The 22,966-nt window shown below is 46.4% G+C and overlaps 1 protein-coding gene across 2 annotated transcripts in view; it reads left to right on the top strand.

Annotated features, from left to right (window-relative positions):
• The first annotated feature begins 4,888 nt into the window (after positions 1-4,888).
• The window catches only part of sorcs1 (sortilin-related VPS10 domain containing receptor 1), a 149,466-nt gene continuing 131,388 nt past the window's right edge, over positions 4,889-22,966 (top strand). For both annotated transcript variants that reach the window (XR_013122592.1, XM_076982918.1), the window contains exon 1: positions 4,889-5,734. Coding sequence is in view for 1 of the 2 variants with exons in the window: in XM_076982918.1 (XP_076839033.1) it covers positions 5,114-5,734 (621 nt within the window). In the remaining variant the exon portion in view is untranslated. The remainder of the gene's footprint in view (positions 5,735-22,966) is intronic.

Genomic DNA, 22,966 nt, shown 5'->3' with positions numbered 1-22,966 from the left:
AGTTTTAACACACCCATGTGCATACCACAACGTGCCAGAGGTAAAAATGACCTTGTAGTGGTTCTAGTGTTTGATTCCAGAAGTCGCAGAGGTGAAAGTGGCTCATGCAACAATATTTTCTCAGTGTCATAACAGTGTGCACCTTGTCCATGATACACTGAGGGCAGATACAGTAATGACAGAGAAATTTGGACCAACAGTCCTAATTGGTCCTCCAGTGTTAGCACAAAGTCTCGTTAATTCAATTATGTGTAACAGCAAGACAGCATATGCTCACTGCCATGTAATGCTAATGAGGGAATACTGATCTGATTACATGTTTCAGTGTCATAAGTGAAACCTTGAAATTAATTAAATATATGTCCTTCATGACAGCATGGCTAAGCTCAGAAGTGTGTAGAGTGGAGTGATTATGCTCCCTCTCTCTTTCTCCTGCTACCATTCAGAATAAATTGGATTGTCTGAGGGAACGAGGAAGAATGCAGATTTCCTGTGTTATTTTTATCCAGACCCGCTTTTTTTCTTTGCATTAGGAGTATGGGGACATTATGCGCAGAGCCACTGATACAGATGAATAAAGTACAAAATAAAAGTCCCCGGGCAGAAGAAGTCGATCCACTTTGGTGTCTTCCATCCAAATTCTAACCATAACACCTGCAAATGAAGGCAACATTGATAAAGAGGCGCAGGCAGAACCATTGTGGAGGGCTGTAATCACTTCCTTTTGGGGGAAAGTTATATAAAGGTCCTATGAAACCTTTTATTTTGTAACAGTTCCTAGCAGATGTGAAGCAGGAAGTGAGTGTTCTTCAGTGCCTGATTGCTTAGGCCATATGGTGTTGTCTGGGATCGTAGGGACTACTCTTAGGGAGGCAGGTCGTCTTCTTCCATTAACCAGTGAGGAAACCTCTCGCCAAGTAGGTAAACAATGGTCCCAGTTTGTCCATGAATGCTGCATATGAAGGGGAAGTGGGTAGAAGGGCATAAGAGGGACAGCGTCAGAGAAGCGTTGTGATGGAAGGCACGTGCGCGATGGAAGGCACGTGAGCGACGAGCTCGTTAAAAACATAATGGACTAGGAGCGTTCGCTTCCTTGAGATGGCTAAACTCTTAGTTAGTACGCTAATGCCACTCTCTAGGGTTTGATCTCAGATTAGGTCGTACGAGCAAGACAAGACCAGAGCAGCGTGCAGTTTATTAGATAAGTAGCAATAGCGCTTAGCGCCAGACAGAAGGACATGAACACAGATACAACGTTACTGTAGTCAATCAAGAACTGACAATGAGCATACTTAAGTAAACAGACACACACTTAAGTAAACATACCACAACAAGCATCAATTGTAGCACATTGCTATGTGATGAGGGACAGCCTCATAAGTGTAGACATAGACAAACGTACCCACGCACACTGACACGCCCAAAGGGAGGAGCCAGGGACTGTACCGTGACATTAGGGATCAAAAATAAGCACTTAAACCAGGATTAGGCTTTGGAATCACTGATCAAGGCAACCTTTACAATTTTCCATTATGCAGGGATTTATGACTCATTCAAAGCCATTAATATTTAAGGCAACAAGTTCACTTTTCATGCGTTGGGTTTGCCCAGGATCCTACAACCCAGATTACAATGTTTTAAAAGCTCTTTAAGATGGCAGTAACATGGGTAGTGGCTAAATGTCCAGTTCCCCACCCACCGGGTTATGTTGTCTTCAGGGATGTGTACACTGTGAACCACCCTACTCACGGCAAGCTAAATGCACATGCGACTGCTGAAATAACATGCAGTCCAATTCTAAAACTCAGTTAAAACCAGTAACGGATACAAACAAGCAAATCTGAGGGAAATAATGCTCACTCATCTGCAGTGTTCATAGAAGCACACTCTTTTAACACATATCTGTGAATGGCTCTGATCCCGGATGTTGCTTTGTCATCACAGAAATCGGCAGGAAAGGGAATATTCTAGCCGGGGTGGAGGGGTGTGTGTGTGGGAGGGGGCTTGTCTTTTGAGCTCTACTGAATAAGACACAGCTCGTTGATTGTTTCTGACCTAGTCAGTGAACTCAGCGGTGGGAGAATACCAATAAACTTCATACAGGAAACGTCCCTATTCAATGGACGTCTCTGTTCCACAGACACAAAAAGATAAACGTAGGCAGAGGCGTCTCAGCCATGAGTTGTTGAAGGCCTGCTACCTTCTTAATTTCTCTTTTTTACTTTTGCCGTTTTAACCCCTTCCATTGCTTCCCAAAAAAGGTCAGTTTATCGTTTTTTTTCCCCCTCAGTGGCCGCACCGTTGTTACTAGAAAAGGCGCTACACAAATTTAATAAAATAATAAAACCTGGAGTGGCCTGCTTGGACTTGGACATTCACTTTTTGAACCCATGGGGGCGGGGCATCTGAGACTCCATTTCCAGAAAGTTCTCTTTGCACTCTTGGCCAACAGGAAGTCTCTGTATTCCAAATCCAGGGATTCCTGTCCTTGTGTTTGTTGTGTGTGTGTGTGTGTGTGTGTGTGTGTGTGTGTGTGTGTTGCATCTCGCAATTTGCCTCCCTCTCTTTCATGATCCCTGCGTCTCTTCCCAAGATGCGAGGTTGGATCATTTCCGTGGGAACAAGGATGACAACACGTCTGTCTCCTCTCTCACTGATGCTTGTGCCTAATTAGACTTGGGGAAACATAACAGCAAAGGCGGCTGGGGAATTCAGCGCCACGAGCGTCTCAAACACTGCCTTTTCTTCTCGCAGAACCCATGCCATCACTCAAATGCGTGGCCGGTAATTGCCTTTTTCACAAATGCTGCTATGTGAAATTGACTCATTTTGTCAGCATGATCTTTTTGGCCGGTGTGTCCCATTTAGTTTTCAACTCACAGAAGGTTACCAAAGAAAAAAAAAAGAATACACACAAAAAAACACCTTTGAGTAGTGTCAAGTCTAAAAAAGTCATGAACCCATATGGAGCAGTACCTGTTGGTGAATAGTCAAGAATCAAAGGTGTACCCTGGCTCACAGGAGGACCTGAATACTGTTTTGGACTGGAAGAAGAAAGAAACAATTCAGAGTTTTATCCTTGAAGCTTTAAATAGCCAGAAAATCAATGGCTCATTGGTGTATCCCTTCAGAATAGCACGTTACAGCAGCGACCAAAGTGATTTGCAACATACCCGGGCTGTGTCAGTTAGACATGCAGCACATGAGTCTGGACCAACTGTACGTGGCGAAATTAACATCGCCCTCGACAAGCAGCTTGATACGACATCTTCAGCCCCTTAAATCAGATGGGGGCACGGTGTAGAAGGAGTGGAACCGAGATAATCCACCTGCGGTGGGAGCGGAGGCCGGCCGGCTGAGGACACACCCTCCCCCGACTGAGGACACACCCTGCCCCAACTGCGTGGCTACCCAACCCAGTGGACTATTTTCTCTATAGGTGCAAATTGCTCTTTAACAGAGCGGCGTCCTGCATAGGGGATCCGAGCTGTCAATGGCGAGGGATGAATGAGAGATGAGAAGAGAGGCTGTGATATTTTCCTAAGGCTGGTCTATGGAGAGCGGTGAGGGTGGGGGTGGCTGGAGTGGGCGGAGCGGATGATGAGTGAGCCCGTAGCTCCAGAGACCTGTCCATAGCATTACCATTAATCCAATACAATATATCTATTTAATTCTGTGAGTCTGGGCCTGTGTAGCTGTTAATCATTTTAACACCTCTACTATGACAAGTCAGGGGGTTTAACTCATACTGGCACGGGGAGAGAGAGGAAAAGTTAAATGAACCAGTCATATGTAACCCTCTCACAGAACCTACATATGCACATGTGCAAGCACAAACAAACAACTGATGCTATCTTGTAAACATTCACTGAAGACATTGCCAAACATTAATGAACACAAAAACGTCAATTCAGGCTGATAGATCTATTTGTTTATGTTTTTACAGTTTTCCAATTTAGTCACATTTAATGGCTTTAAAACCACAAGGCTGGTGCAGTGCTATAGCTTACTGAAATAATGCAACATCGTTAACCTTTTTTGAAAAATTTGATTCACAGCAAGTAATTAAGATAGCTTTCCACTTACACCAAAATACGCCATAAAGATCTTTGTTCTGTTTACCGTCGGTTGTAGTCATGAAAAATAATCATTTGGTCAAGAGAAATTAAACAGAGAGGCAGATCAAGAGACTCATAGAAAGAGAGAGAGAGTGAGAGAGAGAGGTGAACTTTCCTCACTCCTCATATTATTGACATGTGAGTGAAATCCCTCATGGACATGTTCCCTTTTAAGTGAAAATCTCTGAAGGACGAGACAAACAGGCAAATCTGAGCTGGACAATTATGTTTTGTTTACTCTTCATTAGTGTCTCTTAAGGTGGACATACCTGGGATCTAAAAATATTTTGGCAACAGTTTTATGAATTAGCATAAAGAAGTCAACTTTAAGTGTTTGTAATTCAATCATCGATCAAAAAAGGTCTCCGAATGCTCACATTGCTCACATTTTAGTAGCCTAAAATTAGCTGAAATCACTATGCCATTTTCACCTATAGAAGTGTAATGTCTTTTAAAAATAACTTTAAATTACCCCCTCTTCAATGTAAAATGTCACTGGTATTTTGTAATTCATTAACTCATGAATAACGCTTAATGAAATCCTGCTCACGTGCACTCATAATAATTTTGTAGTCTAGTCGAAATGCAAATTTTCGACACTTTCACAGACAGCTTATCGTTCTTACATAACTTACAAAATAAGTTAACTCAAATAAATATGTTACCTGCACTCAAAATGCGTTTGAAACACTCGGAAACATAACAGGTTTTCCGAATAAACGGATTGTGAGGGAAAAAAAAAGAAACGTCTACTTCTCTTCTCCGCGCGCCATTCCGCGAGCTCCTCCCCTCGCGCGCGGAGCTGCATTTGATGAAATCCTTCAACTTGGACCGCTTCGCCCAGACGCACTTTTCACAAGCGAGCAGGCGACGGTGCACCCGCGCAACTTGTGAGAACAGTTCGATTGCAACGCATCAGTTAAGTACAAGGGAGGAAGAGGAGAGGAGGCGAAGACACGGACTGCACCGCGAGCGTCTGCGTCGGCTCACCAGCGATGGAGCGGATACGTTTTTGTCCAGTTTGGCACAGTGTGTTTTTTTACACCTTGTTTTTGTTATTCCTGCCTTCCGTGCCGGTGACCGAGGCAGATATAACTTGCAGGTCATGCCAGCAGACGAACAAGTGGCGTGTGCATGAGTTACTGCTGAAGATGGACATTCACGACTCCGCAACAGGGTCCGGAGGCGAAGTTCCCGTAAATGGAGACTCGCCCGTCACTGGACGCGGGGAGCCCGGTTGCGCAGTTGAGACCGGCGAGGGGAAATATGCTCTACCGAGGAGAAAACGGAATACCGGCGGGTTCGCAACGGCACACGGCCAACTCGAGTCCACCATAAGCCATGGCAAAGTTTACAAGCCCAAAATGAAGGGTCGTGAACACACGGGGGCACGGGGAGCGCACCGCTACACTCTTATACCGCCCAATAAATCCAGCAAACGCAGAGTGCGCAGGAGCTCACTGGAAGCGCACAACGGCCCAGATTCATCGGTATCAAACCCAAGAGCGGCCGGAACCAGTCTGGAAGAGCTGAAACTTACTAGCTCCACCTTCGCCCTGACCGGAGACTCCTCTCATAACCAAGCCATGGTGCACTGGTCCGGCCAGAACAGCAGCGTGAGTAATCGAGTTACTTTAATCCCGTCAGTCCGACGAGGTGCGGCTTAAATTAGGAGACAGGTTTACTTTAACACCAAGCGCTGCAGATTTGGACCAGCGTAGGCTGTTATGTGTAGGTGAGAGGTGCGCGAGCGAGCGTGCGCGCGCGCCAGCACGCGCGTGCAGGGAAGGGGACGCGCGGATTCGGGCGCTGGTGCTGTACGTCCCACTGCGATTTATTTGCGATTGAACAAGTACAGCACATTCTGTCTCCGCCACCGACATCGCATTTATTGTTTGTGAATGCAGCCGAATCACACGCGGTAACGAGAAATGTGTGTCTTGATTTCCTGCTGTCTGAGCGAGGTGACTCTTTTTTATAGGTGCTGTCCGACCTCCGGATTCTTGCAGTTCATTCTAGATTAGTTATCAATCAGTCGTCCATTAGGGTAACATATTCACATCAGTCCAATTAACACTGAATTGTACACGTAGCCTAATTTAATAACCAAAGCACCCAACAACGTGTATCTATAGAGTAGGTCTGTGAAGGCACTTTTGTTAAATAGTAGATATTTTATAACACTTAGCAAGATCGCAGTTGTAAAGTGAATGTCCAATGATTTACAAATAACAAGTATATCATCATTTGTTTCTACTTTTGTGTATTTTTGAAGTTTCTTGCCATTGCTTAAGGGTTTGACCTCTGACAAGTGTTCACACCATAACTTCTCCTGTCTACACTTTGCTAACAAATTAGCTGTTGCTGCGGGATTATAACATAGGACATATACCACATCTCCATTGTCCATGGACATATAAACTATACACATACGAAGCTCAACTACCTGAAATGTTTCAGTTTGTCTGCCCATATAGTGTGGACTCCCTGACAGTCTTGTTGGTGCTGATGTTTCTGTATGGCTACATTCAAGGTCACTGAACCCTCGGCTTAAACACCATGTTTATTTTAAGTGTGTCTCAGTCCAGGATAAGCTACAGTCAAGATACTCGGTTCAGATCTGTGACAAGAACTCACCAAGCATGTCACCTTCACCTCTGGCGAGCTGCAGAGCTCGCGCCTGTCTCCTCAGTACTCCAAAGCCGCGCTGCTATTGTTGCGACCTTTAATTGAATTTTCCCACCAGTGCACAGTGAATGGAGGTTATTCAGTGGTGGAAGTTTTGTCGGACCAGCCTCCACACCCCCACCATCTTAGCGTGCGAGACATAGATGTGAAGCGCACAATGGAGTGGATAAAAGGGACCTCTTGTTAATAGGCAATACTGTTACGGAGGATAATGGTGGGAGAGAGGTGCGGGAAGTGTTTCTGGCAGTACGGATGCACCGCCTAACAAAAGCCGCGGTTCTTAATGGCTGTGTGAATGTAAATGAGGATTAATGGAGGGATAAAGCCTCCGGGTGTTTATTTAAACATTGCGACTGTTTATGTACTAGTGCGGGGAGAAAGGAAAAGTGTGCGTGTGGTGGCGACTCCATCTGCAGCTCACGGAGGGGTCCGGCAACTGCGTTCACGCCGTGGAGCAGACACCGCGCGCTCTCGCACGCACGCACACACACACACACACACACACACACACACACACACACACACACACACACACACACACACACACACACACACACACACACACACACGTGCCGCGCGCACGCGCATACGCGCGAGGATGCCCACGAAACGTGTCTCTCCGCAGCTCCCACTGCACGCTGGCGTCGCACTCTCTGACCAGAGGCTGTAGAGTCGTCAATCACACCCCCGCAGGATTTTATTTTAATAACTACACATTGTTACTTCCATCTTGAAACTCTACAAGTAGGCTATGGGTTAAGATGTGCGTGAACACGAGCACGCAAGAGCTTCATATTTCGTTTCCGTGACAGCCAGGGTTTTATGCATGGTTTAAGTTATTATCCCCATCCCCGAACGCTATTATACTACGCGTGCACACTGTACACCAGTTCAACGGTGTTAATCTAACATTAGCGATTTTGCCATATTATCCTAATGTGTGTTATTGATCCAGCCGTGCTGACGAGTCAGAAGAAAGGTGCGTGGTCTTCACAGGCAGGGAGATTCAGTGGTCTTGGTTTGGAGGGAGGCCTCGCTGTTGTAAAGCGTTTGGCTCATAACTCGTTAAGATTGCTACTCGGAAGGCTGACAGCTGCACAAACACGACGAAGTCACTTTAGATCGTGACAACATTATCCACGGGGCTTTACTAGAGAACCGTATGGACATGAAACACTGTAAATTGATAAACCTTGGTGACTGGCAGAGTAAAGGTGGGAAGTGAAAAAGGTATTTTTGCCCAGCGTGGTTCTTGCTCAGAATGTAATATAAGGTAGTCTTGGTAATTAATGTTAAGGTGATAAAGTGAAGTTCACGTTAACGCCATGAATTGCGCTCCCAACACTAGCTGTCACACACATGAGGTACCGTCATGGCGCCCAAGTCTATTTCGGTCATCTTTCGGCGTGTCGCGTGCAGTAAGCACAGAAACAAGGAGAGAGACTCGGTCTGATGCTGGAGAGCTAAAAATGTGCCTAATTGGATGGTTTGAAAGCAGCAGCCGTCTGTAGTCAGCACAGCTCCTCAAACCAGCGCTCGACATCAAGGTGTTCTGCAGAGTGCAAACAATGATAGATGTTATCGAGCTGTTACTAGGGACACTTTCGTTAATATATCTGATGACAGCCTATCCATGGAAGTGCTGGACATGCCTTTCGTCTAAACACGAAGAATAGTGAAATATTATATATATTATATTATAGTGAAATATTACACAGCCGTTGCAAAATAATACAATAAAAGAGCGATATTGTTTCAGTGATTTATTTTAAAGGTTTAACATAATTGCTTATGCAGCTGGTCTTTAGAACTCTTTCACTAAAAATGCACACGGTGGAACCAAAGACTTCTCTCGTTAGAAAACCTTTTTATTTTATTTTTCTTCATTTTTTTTCTCCTCAAATTGAAAAACAAATGGCACCATAGTCATGTCCTTGCAAAAAAGAATCTTTTGTTTCAGACTATAGCTGATTTCCTGAACATAAATATACAGGCAAACAGAAATAACGGGAAAAGCGAGGCTTAAGAATACGGCACCAACGTCGCCTCTCCTCGTGGAGATGGGAGCTCTCGAAAAGTAGTCAGCAAACAATGGAAATGAAGACAAATGTCATTAAAGACCCTGGCTGGACAGAAAGGACAACCAGCAGTGATTTTGTCTTGAAAGTAATGTGGATTAACTTGTTCATTTGTTTATTTATAAAGACTGGCGATACATTTTGAATGCCAGTTTGACATAAAAATCGATCCCCAGTTTACATACTGTCTTTCACCAAAGTTTGATTCAAGACATAATTAAAATTTGTAAATTAGAATGATACAAGTATTAATCAAGCCAATAATTTTAGTATAGATGAAAAGCAGATGTGGAGAAGGCAGGTTTTGCTGTCGAACTGAAGAACAGGTATTACAGGTGATGTCAGGAAGTGCGTAAATTTACCTCTGGGTCTCTCTTAAAGTGAAGTGTTCAGATCGGAGCTGCCTGTCCATGCCACTCTGAGGAACCAGATCTGCTGGGGGTTGTAGGTTCTGGGATTCAGTGTGTGTTGAGGAAGAAGGTGAGAGGCAGGAGAGCATGCAGGGCTGAAGCTAACATGCCGTCCCCGTTCCCCCGTTTTGTTACATACGTGCTTTTTATGCTTTTGATGCACAAGTTTCTCCGGTGTTGAGTTTGTGGGTTCCTTGTTTGCTTTTGTGTTCTGTGTTCTGTGTTTTCTGCTGCGTTCGGCGCTTCCTGCTGTATAGGACGGACTTGTCCACTCTGCCATTGTCTTCCTTGGATTTGATTTGAGCCTATCAGAAGACAACCGCATGCTGACCTCCTGCTCAGCTGTGCTATGAGTGAAAACCAGCACCCTCTTCCTCCACCAGCACCATCTCTGCCTCCACCAGCACCATCTCTTCCTCTACCAGCACCATCTCTGCCTCCACCAGCACCCTCTTCCTCCACTAGCACCATCTCTGCCTCCACCAGCACCATCTCCTCCTCCACCAGCACCATCTCCTCCTCCACCAGCACCCTCTGCCTCCACCAGCACCATCTCCTCCTCCACCAGCACCATCTCCTCCTCCACCAGCACCATCTCTTCCTCCACCAGCACCATCTCTGCCTCCACCAGCACCCTCTTCCTCCACCAGCACCATCTCTGCCTCCACCAGCACCCTCTCCCTCCACCAGCACCATCTCCTCCTCCACCAGCACCCTCTTCCTCCACCAGCACCATCTCCTCCTCCACCAGCACCATCTCCTCCTCCACCAGCACCATCTCTGCTTCCACCAGCACCATCTCCTCCTCCACCAGCACCATCTCCTCCTCCACCAGCACCATCTCCTCCTCCACCAGCACCATCTCTGCTTCCACTAGCACCATTTCTGCCTCCACCAGCACCATCTCTGCCTCTACCAGCACCATCTCCTCCTCCACCAGCACCATCTCTGCTTCCACTAGCACCATTTCTGCCTCCACCAGCACCATCTCCTCCTTCACCAGCACCATCTCCTCCTCCACCAGCACCATCTCTGCCTCTGAGTGTCATCTCAGCAACGCTACTGAAGAGCTCAACTAACATGCATTTCTTGAATTTGCACGTTAGATGAACATGAACAGCCTAATTATCAGAGCTAGTAGAAGTTGTCATGATCTCAATTCAAAGGCAAGACAGCGGGACTCAAGGCTCCACTGTAGACGAATCAACTCTTTCCTCCAAATCAAAGCCAGGCTGTGTGCCATCTCCTTCGTCTCCTCTCTCTCCAGAGCCAACGATGCTCGGTGTCCGCCGGCTCGCCGCCCAAACCCCCACGCCATCCGCGGCCCACCGTTCTAACCCACTCCTCACGCTCTAAGATAATTGAGACCCGGCGGGCGTGCCGGGTCACTGGACGATCAGCCGCAGGTCTGGACATGCTCAGATGTTCCTGACCCTTATCGCCCGGTAACACAGCCTCCGTCTGTCACTTATCCCGTAGTTCTCGCCTGTTTGGCTTAGCCTCTCATGAGGCCCCGCCCCTCCTGTCAACCGCTCCATGGGCAGCTGTCGCAAGGAACCCGGACCGTCGGAGAAAGATATCGTATAACCAAAGATGCAATTTAGCAACCATGGCCTGGCATGGGACCCGGGCAGCGTGTGGCATTTGCTTCAGCACGTCCCAGTCCACACAGACAGCCTCCGTTCAAAATCAAATGCCGTGTCATTTTGTGGCCACGGCGCACAGTCGTAAAGCAGATGTGAGGCTTATAGCGTCTCACCGCGTTTCTACCGGGCAGGCCTGGAAGCCGCATCGCCCGGAAACGTTTATTGAGGTCACGGCTACGTGTGATGACATGACACGAGGCTTTATGACACGCTCACTTCACGCTTTCCTCTGTCCCAGTGGGCTAACAGGTGCACTGTTGTCTGAGGATGTGAGTAAGGAGAGGAGAGCTGAGTTTGGAAATAAAGATGAGAAATCTCTAGTAAAGAGATAATGAGAAATGGTTTCAACACTTTACTCTTTGGAAATCAAATGAGAGTTGGATGACTGACCACATATCATTTTAGTAGACTTAAAATAATCTAGTACACAGAAAACTACACTGCTGCTCTTCCTTTCATGAAGTATTGACCATCTTCAAAACAAACAAAACAAAATGCCAATGAGGATTAGGCCTTGAGTCTGGAAAATGACTTCCTACATGTAGACCCACAACAGTTATTTCCACCATTACTTCAGTTGATAACAGAAAATTCTTTTCAAAAAGAGACTATTTAATCTGTAATGGACATTTGTGCTGGCTAGGGGCCAGGAGTCTTTTTCCTGGAGTCTTAACCCTCCGAGAGGGTCCTGAGAGCAATAAAAAGCACTCGGCCCCTGAAGGAGGCCCGGGATTAGTGCTCGTGAGACCGACTTCCTCCTGTATCAAACAGGGCAATTATTTTCCAGCCCTCTCAGTCTAAGGCACAACCGTAGGGCCCTGACGTGCAGGCACTGGGGTTAAATTGCATTGTGGGAAAGAGGCTGTTTGTAGTGGTGGATCAGAGCACTAGTGCCAGTACTCACTATCTAACAGTTCAGTATGGGCAGCAACGAACTGTGCGATGGCTGAATATGTACAAGCAGCATTTGAAATGTCACACAGTTCTGCCATATGGTTTTAACTTTGATCACTCGTATTATGCTTGCTGTTAAGCTACCTGGTACACACAGACATATGGACCGTTGATAATAAGAGCGTAAGCTCCTGGTTTACACTCCCTGAAGGGCAGGAAGATATAATTTGGTAGATTTCAGCGTCTCAAACAAAAGGCCATGTCTGTAAATAATGTACACTTTGGGAAAGTAAAAGATGCCGGGAAATCTAAGCGTTGACATTTCAGTGTGAAGGAACTAATAACTAGTGTGTTGATCACAAGCTTCTTCTGCTGCAACTGCTCCAGCAGCTGGGACCTTCTAGATATACGGTTCATCTAAGGATCAGTCAGGAACATGTGACAGCTGGGACCTTCCAGATATATGGTTCATCTAAGGATCAGTCAGGAACATGTGACAGTTGAGCAGCCCGGGATCATGCATAGGTTGAAGAGAAAGGTATGTGATTAATACCTGAAGGTACACGCACACACACACACACACACACACACACACACACACACACACACACACACGCATACATGCATGCACACTTTAATTTTTTTTATTCAAATTAGACAATTTAAAATGTAAATCATATCAAATGCATGAATTGCTCTGAAAGATAAGAACCATGTTATCAACAGTTATACACAGCACAGCCCACAGTAGAAAACAGTATTTTCCAAGCTGTTTACTCTCAGCTTTGGGAAACCCAGACTCTGAAAATCCCTAATGACCAATCAGTGACCAATCAGTGTCCACAATCAAGCATCTCAAACATAAACATAACCAAAGTACATTTATAGTTTCAATTACTGATTGACTGTACAAGTGGCTGGTCATTCAGAACACACACATTCACAACTTACATTTTACATTTATGCCATTTAGCAGATGCTCGTATCCAGACCGATTTACCAAAGTGCTTTGCCATCTACTCATATGATGCATCCTAGCCAGTATTGCAAGTTACAGTCCAAGATGCCGTTGAACTAGGATACTGCTAGATACAAGAGGTAATGCCTGGAAACCTGGAAAGAATACCAAAATGAGAAAAATCACACAGCCCATACATGGGCACAGATCACCACTGAATGCCACTGCATAGCACACAGCAATATCATGCATGGATATACAGATTTGTATTTCTCAGAGGCTGAAAATGTAATTATTTGGGCCTGTTCGTGGAGCATCCGTAAGGATCAGCCAGAGAGAGAGGAAAAATTCCTTCCCTCTTTAATTAAAATATATTTGCTTTGCTGTGCATACCAAGTAGAATGTTTGAAGTGAGTAATGAAGTAATGGCAAATATTAAAAACGATTCCAATGGTGGGCGCATCTGTTTAATTTGTGTATGGCCATAAATTGCCATTTTACTCCTGTTTGCACGTGGGAGGGGCTGGGGGGGGGGGTCTGGTGGTAGATGGGTGGGAAGGGGGTTATTTGCTTCCCAGCCACTGGGTTGCCAACATAACTGGCAACACGGAAGGCAACAGGCTGACAGGCTTATGTGCTGTTGAGTCAACTGAAACTTTCAGAGTAAATAAACAAATAAACAAAACTTTAAGAGCATTGTGAAAAAAGCAGAAGGCTGTTAGAAAACTGGTGAGGATGTCATCAGTACTGGTTGACAGAGACCTACTGTAAAGACTAGTGACAGAGCCCGCCAACCTTGACAACCTTTGACCCCGCCCCGTAGGTCCCTGACTCAGGTTGACCTCAGGTTGATCGCAGTGGGAAACGGATCTAATGAGAGGGTGTAACAGATGGCTTGCCGGGCTCTGGACGTTGGCTCGCAGGGCTCCGGACCGTGTCTTGCGGGGATGGTCGGTCTGTGCTTGTCAGGGCAGGACAGACAGATAGTGAATCAAGTGTTTCGTAAGATAACAAACTGGTTGTTTTGTTTTTTTAAGAACAACTTGGACTGCTTTAGCAGCCAAAGCAATGAGAGATTCCCTTTGGTTCATGTGCTACTAGTGCATGCTTGTGAAACCCAGTGACCTAATTCACATGGTTGACCATTAGAGTAAATTAGGAAAGCGAGCTTGAGCTGATTAAAGGCCTGACTGGAGACATGTTCTGGTGAGCTGCTTCTGCTCCAGGGGACAAATTGAGATGTCGTCCACACACTAGATTGATTTATGTCTGCGCTCGGCTAGATTGATTTACGCCTGATATTAGAAAATTATGACCTTGTTTGCTGTTTCCGTCTTCACGATAAGCACTCAGATTACAAATTGAGCAATTATTATATTTTAGACTTGAAGCCTAAACTATTTTCTCATTCATTCTTTAAAAGGAGGAAGATTTGACCTGTCTTCTTTTGCTTTGACCAGTGCCAGGAAAGGAAAGACGAGAGCTCTTACCCAAGTTACATTTTATTCCACAATCCAAGTTGACGCACCAAAGCTCGTTGAAAAGATATATTAATAAGACCCTTATTGCTCTTTCAGCAGTACTACACCTGCAAATAGCTGTCAGGTTCAAAGAGCTGCTTTTGCAGCCTTTCAGTATTTGAATTAAAATGTTTGAATACTTAAACGTGTTTTGACAGAACCAACCCATTGTAAGACATACAGTGTAATGAGAACCTTGAGCCAACATGGAGCCAGGGGCAGGGCAACTGTCTGTCAGGCACAAACGGAAGCTGTCATTTTGCGAGGTATTAAAGGCAGGTAGGAAATGAATACATTAAACAAGATGGGCGCGTTTCTTCCCATGAATCTCGGGGATCGGGGCACGGCGAGTTCGGGCTGCCTCTCGCGCCATCTGCGCCTCCTGTGATTTTTGCTGTTGGTTCTTGACAGATAAAGTGCCCCCGTTGATCTCCGCTGGCAGACTGACGGTCGGGGGGCTGGTCGCGGTGCAGAGAAGATCCGCATTACGTGTTCTAGCCCTCCCCTCTCTTCCCCACCCCAGTAACTCAGATTGACGGCATGATTGTCAGCCATGGAGAGCCATGGGTCTCTTTGGCCCGAAATGCGGGGGTGGGGTGCAGGTAAGGCTCATCTGAGCCTTTCTTGGCCACAGATGGGCTGTTGGGTGCATTTCCGGGGTGGGGACAAATTGAATCTTGTGCAATCTGTAACCCTTAGGAATATGAGTGAAGGAACAGATGAAAACGCTGTTTTCAATGGCCAAGCTGCGGCCATGAAACAGATGAGATGTTCAGCTGAGATAATTGAGAAGCTTAGAGGGAAACGGCTTAAGCGGGACTGTCCTTTTGACCGCAGCAGACGGTCGGGACAAGATATCAGCGTTTTATGGGATCAATGTGGGATATTACGTTAAATTAGTTATCAGCATATGGTATATCACATTCATGCTGATTTAAAGGAAGAAACTAATTCGTTTTCTGCTTAGTTGAAAAGCCAGATAGAAATGTATCAGAATCAGCTGGTGCACTTGTGAGAAATCGTGAAAACTTCTTGTGAGAACTGGGGTAATCATGAGAAATTGTGAGAAGAGAATTGAAATAATGGTGATCTAAGTTTCTCCCTCAAGTCCTTTCACTGAATGAACTGGATATTTGTGCAGTGTGCAGTGATTACAGTTATACAGTGGGCAAAAAAACAGTTGCTGTGCTTCACGGTGTAGCCTGCAGCAGTGACTCTCACCAGCAACTCTTCATCACTCTTCATCTTCATCTAAAACCAATTGCTCAGCTCCAGCTCATACACACAGCTTGGAACTGCATCCCTCAGACCGAACTGCAGATTACATGGGTGTTGTTTTACTAATTACCCCCAGATTACATGGGTGCTGACCTACTAATTACCCCCAGATTACATGGGTGCTGACCTACTAATTACCCCCAGATTACATGGGTGTTGTCTTATTAATTACCCCCAGATTACATGGGTGCTGACCTACTAATTACCCCCAGATTACATGGGTGTTGTCTTATTAATTACCCCCAGATTACATGGGTGTTGTCATATTAATTACCCCCAGATTACATGGGTGCTGACCTACTAATTACCCCCAGATTACATGGGTGTTGTCTTATTAATTACCCCCAGATTACATGGGTGTTGTCGTATTAATTACCCCCAGATTACATGGGTGTTGTCGTATTAATTACCCCCAGATTACATGGGTGTTGACGTATTAATTACCCCCAGATTACATGGGTGTTGTCGTATTAATTACCCCCAGATTACATGGGTGTTGTCGTATTAATTACCCCCAGATCTTCTCGTCTCTCTTGCTGGTCCTCTTACCAGGACCTCGTCACCCTTGGTTTTACCAACATACGCTTCCCCGTGTCTGTGCCCTCGGTCAGTTGGCTTCTGTCAACACAGACGGAGGGGTGTGTTCTGAGATCCGAGTGGGCAACATCAAGTTCTGCATACAAACCAAAAAAGTGAGCGGGACGAAAATGAAGCATGAGCAAATAGTGTTGTTTAAGGACAGCGTTGTTTAAGCACAGTGGTGTTTAAGGACAGCGGTGTTTAAAGACATCAGTGTTTAAGGGCAGTGGTGTTTAAAGACATTGGTGTTTAAAGACAGCAATGTTTAAGGACAGTGGTGTTTAAGGACAGCTGTGATTAAGGACAGTGATGTTTAAGGACGATATGACTCCCTACAGACCTCACCACTCCTATATTCTCATTCAAGCGGACGGAAAATACTGAGTAGACGTTAACAAATAAAACAGATAACCCACTACTCCCTATAAAATGCGTGCCCGCATGCACACATCCACACACACAAATAGACATAGAAACAAACAAACAAACAAACAAATATCCAATATTTACTTCATTACCAGAAGCCCACTTTTCATTTAAAGCAGTTCCCATTTGTCTGCGTCTATAACCCCGAGGAGCTGTGACAGGATTGCTACGCCAGACGATTGCAACACATTCAGACCCGAACTGCGTGACTTTGATGTCGGTGCTCAGTGCTCGGGTCTCACTCCCGTGACCTGTCCCCCACACCGGGGTCGACACGTGTCCACAAAAGCAGTTTAAGGTATACAGTGAATTGATACATGGAACGCTGTCATATTATGAGGTAGACAATGCTGTCCTGAGACGACACACCAACGAAAAAGAAACGGAGGGAGAGAGAGAGAGAGAGAGAGAGAGAGAGAGAGAGAGAGAGAGAGAGAGAGAGAGAAGCATGGTGTGGATGCATGTGTGTTTGTGTGTGCATGTCTGTGTGAAAGAGGGAAGGCGATCGGAGAGGGTTTTTATAAAGTTTCTGTTTATACTGCGGTCATCGTAAAGCAGCTTTCCTTAGTTCAAGCACCTACATTTTGCTCCGTGGACTTTCTTAATCAATGCTACCGAGAAGAAAGAACAGCAGAAATTCCACTTGTTTCATGATACTTTAAAACCTCTTTTTGTCATTGAATGTTTTCCAGAAGAAAAATAAAGCACCCCCTAACTAGTAAATAGTTACAGGGTCCTTTTAAGAGAGCAGGCTTAAAACGTCACCTTTACAGCTGACGATTACAAATTCATTGTTAAAAGTTCATTCTTAAAAATGACTCTTCTTCCCCATTACTGCTCAGTTGTTGTAGTCTATTAACAGATTGAGTAAAGCATTATTAATAATACATGAGAGTTAATAAAGAAATAAAAGATTCCCTGGAAAGCAACATCAAACAGCTGCCGTGCTAGTAAAGGCCTTTGCCCGCTGAATGCATAACATATCAAAGCCAGGTGAGAATTAATACATTGAATAAATCATGCAGAAAAGGGTTTGTTCTCCCAGTTTGCATCCCGACTCTTCCGAACACAAACAGCCTCTTCTTGGCGCTTCAGTTTTTGACGGGGCGAAGTCCCACCGTCGCTCCTGGTATCGGTGGGTAGCGCGGGAAACGGAGCGGAGGGCCAAGGGACGCGTCAGGGTTCTGGCACGGCCCGTCGGCGTGATGCGTCTTTGCATCGGCGCGGAGGAGATGGATGAAGACATCTGGCTGTCCCTGCTGCATCTGCCCGTGTTCAAACACGTTTAGCTAAGCGCTCTCATCAGCGCTAGACGCCTGCCGTATTCTTACCCCCGGACTTTGATCAAACGTGTGTCACCCTGCTCTTGGCAGCGGCGGGTAATTTGGGCTTGATTATCTTCCTTAACCAGTCACTTAATTCAGGGCTACGACAGGCGCAGGCCTAACCTGACTGCACAATGAGTGTGATCAGGTTTAGCCGCTTTGGACGTTAATTGTGTTACTATAATGCATCAACTTGGAATTTGTAGCATTGGTATATACATAAAAATATGTTTGGTTACAAGTGGTCCAGGTTTCACTGCTAATGCCATGCGTCTGTGGAGCTGATCAAAGGTATGAGATGATTACAGCTGTCATACCCTCACCACTCCCAACAGCTTTCATTTTCACTGACCTAATGGTGTTGCATATTAAAGGACAGGCTGAGGAATAAAGATGACACTAATGAATGTTGTACCTTACCCCCCCCCCCCCCCCCAACACACACACACACACACACACACACACACACACACACACACTCCTTTCCTTTTAATTACCCCCCACACACACGCACACGCACACACTTACTTTTTTGCCATAATTTATATGTAAATTATATAAATAAGAGGGACGTGCAGGTGGTGCAATGATGAATTATACTGGAACTGGAACTGGAACACAACAGGCCCCCACTGGTCATAAGGACCCGCCCAGTTTGGTCCAAGCATGGCGATGGGGAGTGATGGCGACTACAGGGACCCCCCCCCCCCCCTTCCTGTCCCTGCCCCCTCCTGTCCCTGCCCCCTCCTGTCCCCTCCCCCTGCTGTCCCCTCCCCCTCCTGTCCCCTCCCCCTGCTGTCCCCTCCTTCCTTTTATCCCCTGCAGAAAATGTTACCAGACAGGAGCTCCTAACAGCCTCATGGCCACCGTCACCAGCCCCGTGTTGTCACCACACAGTTCTGTGTATCCATCCCCTCGTGACCCTATCCACGATTTTAGTTGAGTTCAAATTTCACAGATCGACACCAGCTAACAGGAACGTGTGGCTAAACGACATGCTACCTCATTTCACATCTTCATGGTTTTGCATGTGGAGAAGAGGGCGGCATATTCCCCTAGAGCTGACCTGCATGGACCCGCCGCACACTGCAGAACCAGCCTACCAACCCACCCAGCCTCCACCATCAGCGGTGAAGCAGACTTTGGAGCGGCTCTGCATTATTAATTGATATGTCCAATTCATCATGTACTGAAACCAAGCTCTGTGTTTGATATTGAAATCTGGTATACTTTTTAAAATATATAAAATAAGCTAAGCTTGCACTGCACTGGCACATGTGTCATTTGAGTGACAGATGAGCTCAGCAGTTCAGTGGGAATAGAAAAATACTTACAGCTAATGAAGAGATCAAATGTGCTCACACAGACGCTAGGAACACTGTCAGAGTTTTGAAAGTTTGATGGTGGGTGTTACTCTAGGCTCAGTGCTGGGCCCTCTTCTCACTGCGTGAAAATGCTCAAGGGTGTGCAGTTATTTCCTGGCTATGAAACAGACAACAACAACAAATAAATAAATAAACACAAAATACAAAAACACAAAGATCCACTAAAATTCAGTTTTCAATAGAAAAAAAAATCTGGCTATTACCACCATACCATATAAAATAAGATGCCATAAATGAGAATCAAATAGCCATCTTTCCATTATGATCCAGCTGGTGAGGATCAGAAGAGGTTTAACCTTTTTGAAAAGTTATCTTCATATGTCTGTAATGGAGACATGCTATATGTGAGACTGATCATTCTTCCTCAGCCACTGTGTTCAGTCTGATTCTTCAGCCATACACTAAAGCCTCTAGTTTTCAGCAGTGAATCTTCACTGGACAGTCTTAGGTAGGCTAAACGTAGGCTTAAACTGTGTCTGGGAAATTGGCCTTAGTTTTCTTCTGTATTATATGTGCACCCATTAGATTTTGATTTGCATGACTGCTTGACAAACACATACATAAAATCAATATAAATGATATATATCATATTACATTTGACCTACAGATGGTCTTTAGATGGAGAGAGAGAATATTCCTTGGAAAGAGGCACCTTTTCGTCTGCTCTCCAATCCACACGGTGGATGTTACATCCTCCACTTTTCCCTCTTGCCCTCTGCTTCTCCCTGGGCAGTGTCAGCGGGCCCTGCTGTCCATAACCCTCCCACTACCCCTCACCTCCAGGGCCCTGCTATCCTGACTCCACACCCGTCTGGTCGGCACTCTCCAGACCCCTGCCTGGCACCCAGACAAGGTTTCCGTGCCAGGGCTGGCCAGAGCCTGCCGCCCACCGTGAAACTCCAGCCCAGGTAGCGCCATCCTCTGAGCAGATGGTACTATGGCTGCGGGTGACGAAAGACACAGGAGTGCTAAAAAAACAACCCTCAAAAACACCCACAGGCCCATTGAGCAGGTGGAGAGTGGGCAATGAAATATGACCGATTTGATGAACTGCGAGTTTGAGATGCTGCGTTGAAGTGTTTAGCACCACCACTCTGGTTAAACGTTTGATGTAAGACAGCGCAAAGCCAAGCTTGTTTATTAAAATACAGATCTACGCAGATCGCTGTGAGCTACTTTGATGCTATTCAAAGACAAAAAAGCTAAATTTATCCTATAGGTGAAAATACATAAAATATCTCATATCTCTCTATAACCCACCTGGCCAGTCTCCGCAGGGTCACTGCTTGCCTTGAACTTTTCTTGGGCCAATAACAATATGTGATACTGCCAGCTAAGCTGTCTGAACGTTTGGAAACCCCCCCAGGACCGGTTCGCTGCAGTCCTGCTCGGTGCATGAATTATTATTTTCTGTATCAGCGTGGCCATGATCCTTGAGGTCCAATCAGCAGGGTCCCTTTCCACGCCGACCCCTGCCGGTGCCAGAGCGAGGCGGCGTAGCTGAAGGCCTCCAGCCGACCTCACGCCCCTCCGCTGCCTGATTGCTGTAAATCAGGACACGGACAATCAAATGGAGAAAAAAAAAACAGAGAGCCAGAGTGAGAGAGAGAGAGAAGCAATAGAGATAGAGACAGCAAAAGCAGAGGAGTGATAGTGGTGGTGGTGGGGGAGAGAGTGGCTCAGAGCAAGATGACCATGACACTCAGCTCCGCATAATGCGCCCTCTTTCCTAGGGCAAGGGCGCAAGGGGTGCAAACCCAAGGGGCATGCGTGTGTCCGGAAAAGGCCCCGCCTGGGGGGAGAACGCGGCATCTGGCGACAGCCCGGGAACGGCAGCAGCTGTGGGAGTTGTGGAGAGAGCGGCAGAGAGAGATCGCTGCCTTATACAGTGCATGTAAATTTAGCAAATGAGGCAGTTTGGGAGGTTTCTTCGTATTTGCGGGAGGGGGGATATTAGAAGGCTTGCAAGGGCTTAAAACATGTTCCTCAGTCTAGCAACATTCAACCAGCTGATATTTGTGTCACATACAAGGTTCTCGGGCAGAAACGCTTGGTTGCAGTCTATAAAAAGCAAGAAAAAAAAAAAAAAAAAACGTGCTCGTCTCACACGTGCTCCTCGTGGAAGTTCTGACATTTCTCCGAGCCTGATTATGGGGACTTTCCACTTGCTCCGCACAGGTCCGCCGTCTGCGTGTTCGAGATCTGTCTTTGCTAATGGCCTCCGGAGGAGGTGCCTCAGAGCGGCGTAAACAACAGCACGGAGATGAGAGGAGACCTGGAGGTGCACCGCTCCTCGCAACCCCCAACTCCCCGTCCTGCAGGTGACTGCTCACCTGGCACCGTGCGCCCAGCCCTCCTGCCCCCGTCACGGAGGAGGAGCAGAACAGAGAGGAGGAGAAGAAAGCGAGGACCACGGGAAGGATGTTTGCGTAGTGTGCCGTCATCCCCAGCGGGCCCAGCGGGCCTCTCCCTCTCTTAACTGTCAGTGGTTGACTGAATCGGGTTAGGCACCAGCACGGGAGGACACGACAGAGGGGGGCGGCGGGCGAGGACGACGGCACGCATGTCAAGCCCGGTCACCAGGAGCCCAGACTTCAGAATTGGGGGCGGTGGTGGTGTTGGTGGTGGTGGGGGAGGAGGGGGAGGAGGGGTTACCTGGGAGATCGGTAGCAGTCGTCGTGACGGCCTGTGAGTGTTGCTGCAATGCGGGGCATGAAGTGTGTGTGAAGCATTGATGATGCACAGGAACCCGCAGACACTATCAGCAGATGGTGAGACGTTATGGAGTCCACGGTGAGACGTTATGGAGCCGTTACTACCGCGCACCTGCTCGCACACAGACAATCACATGCATGTCTATGCACAAATCAGCACACACTTGCATTCATGTCCACACACAAACATGCCCACACACACACATAGACAACACACTCGCATGCCTGCATATGCACACTCACAGACACAAGTTCCCATTCACATGAGAATATACACCCCCACACAGACAACCACCCCCCACAGACATTTCCCTGCAGGTCCACGGAGCTCTGCATGGAATAACTAACCATGTAACAACTGGCTTTGATTCAATTAAGACATAACGAGCCGAAACGCGGCACTAAACACTGTGAAAGCTTTGACAATCTTGTGTGGGAAGATGGTGCGGGCAAAAGGCTGAAACAGAACAATTGGCAGCGTTGTGCTCCACTGTTAGCATGTTCTAAATCCATCACTAAACAACACAGTCCGTTATTCACAGAGATCATGTCTTTATTGCCACAAAGTTGCATTCCTATAATCTCACAGATGTGAACCACAGTCATGTAAATAACAAGCGTCCAACTGTTTAAGCAATGGTAGACCAATGACAATAAATTGTGCTCTAGTTGGAGGTATTTAGAAAATACACTCAGGAAGCATAAGGATAAATGAGCATGTAGACAAATCAACTGTTCGCAGAAGGTTTTTCTCAGTATTTTGATGAGCTCAAGCCTTGAGTTCCTGCAAGCATAGCCCAGGGTGTGAAGAACGTCTACCTTGCTACCTAAATGGTTTCAGCTGAGGAACATGTAGCGTGTCTGAGGAGTTGAGTGACAAAAGCGTGCAAACTGGATTCAGAACTCTTGACAGACGTCTCAGTCGGCTGGGGCCATGTGACAGCTTT

The sequence above is a fragment of the Brachyhypopomus gauderio genome, chromosome 20 (assembly GCF_052324685.1).
Source record: "Brachyhypopomus gauderio isolate BG-103 chromosome 20, BGAUD_0.2, whole genome shotgun sequence".
Classification (NCBI taxonomy): Eukaryota; Metazoa; Chordata; class Actinopteri; order Gymnotiformes; family Hypopomidae; genus Brachyhypopomus; species Brachyhypopomus gauderio.
The sequence above is the reverse complement of the archived record's forward strand: the minus strand, read 5'-3'. Positions and strand labels throughout refer to the sequence as shown.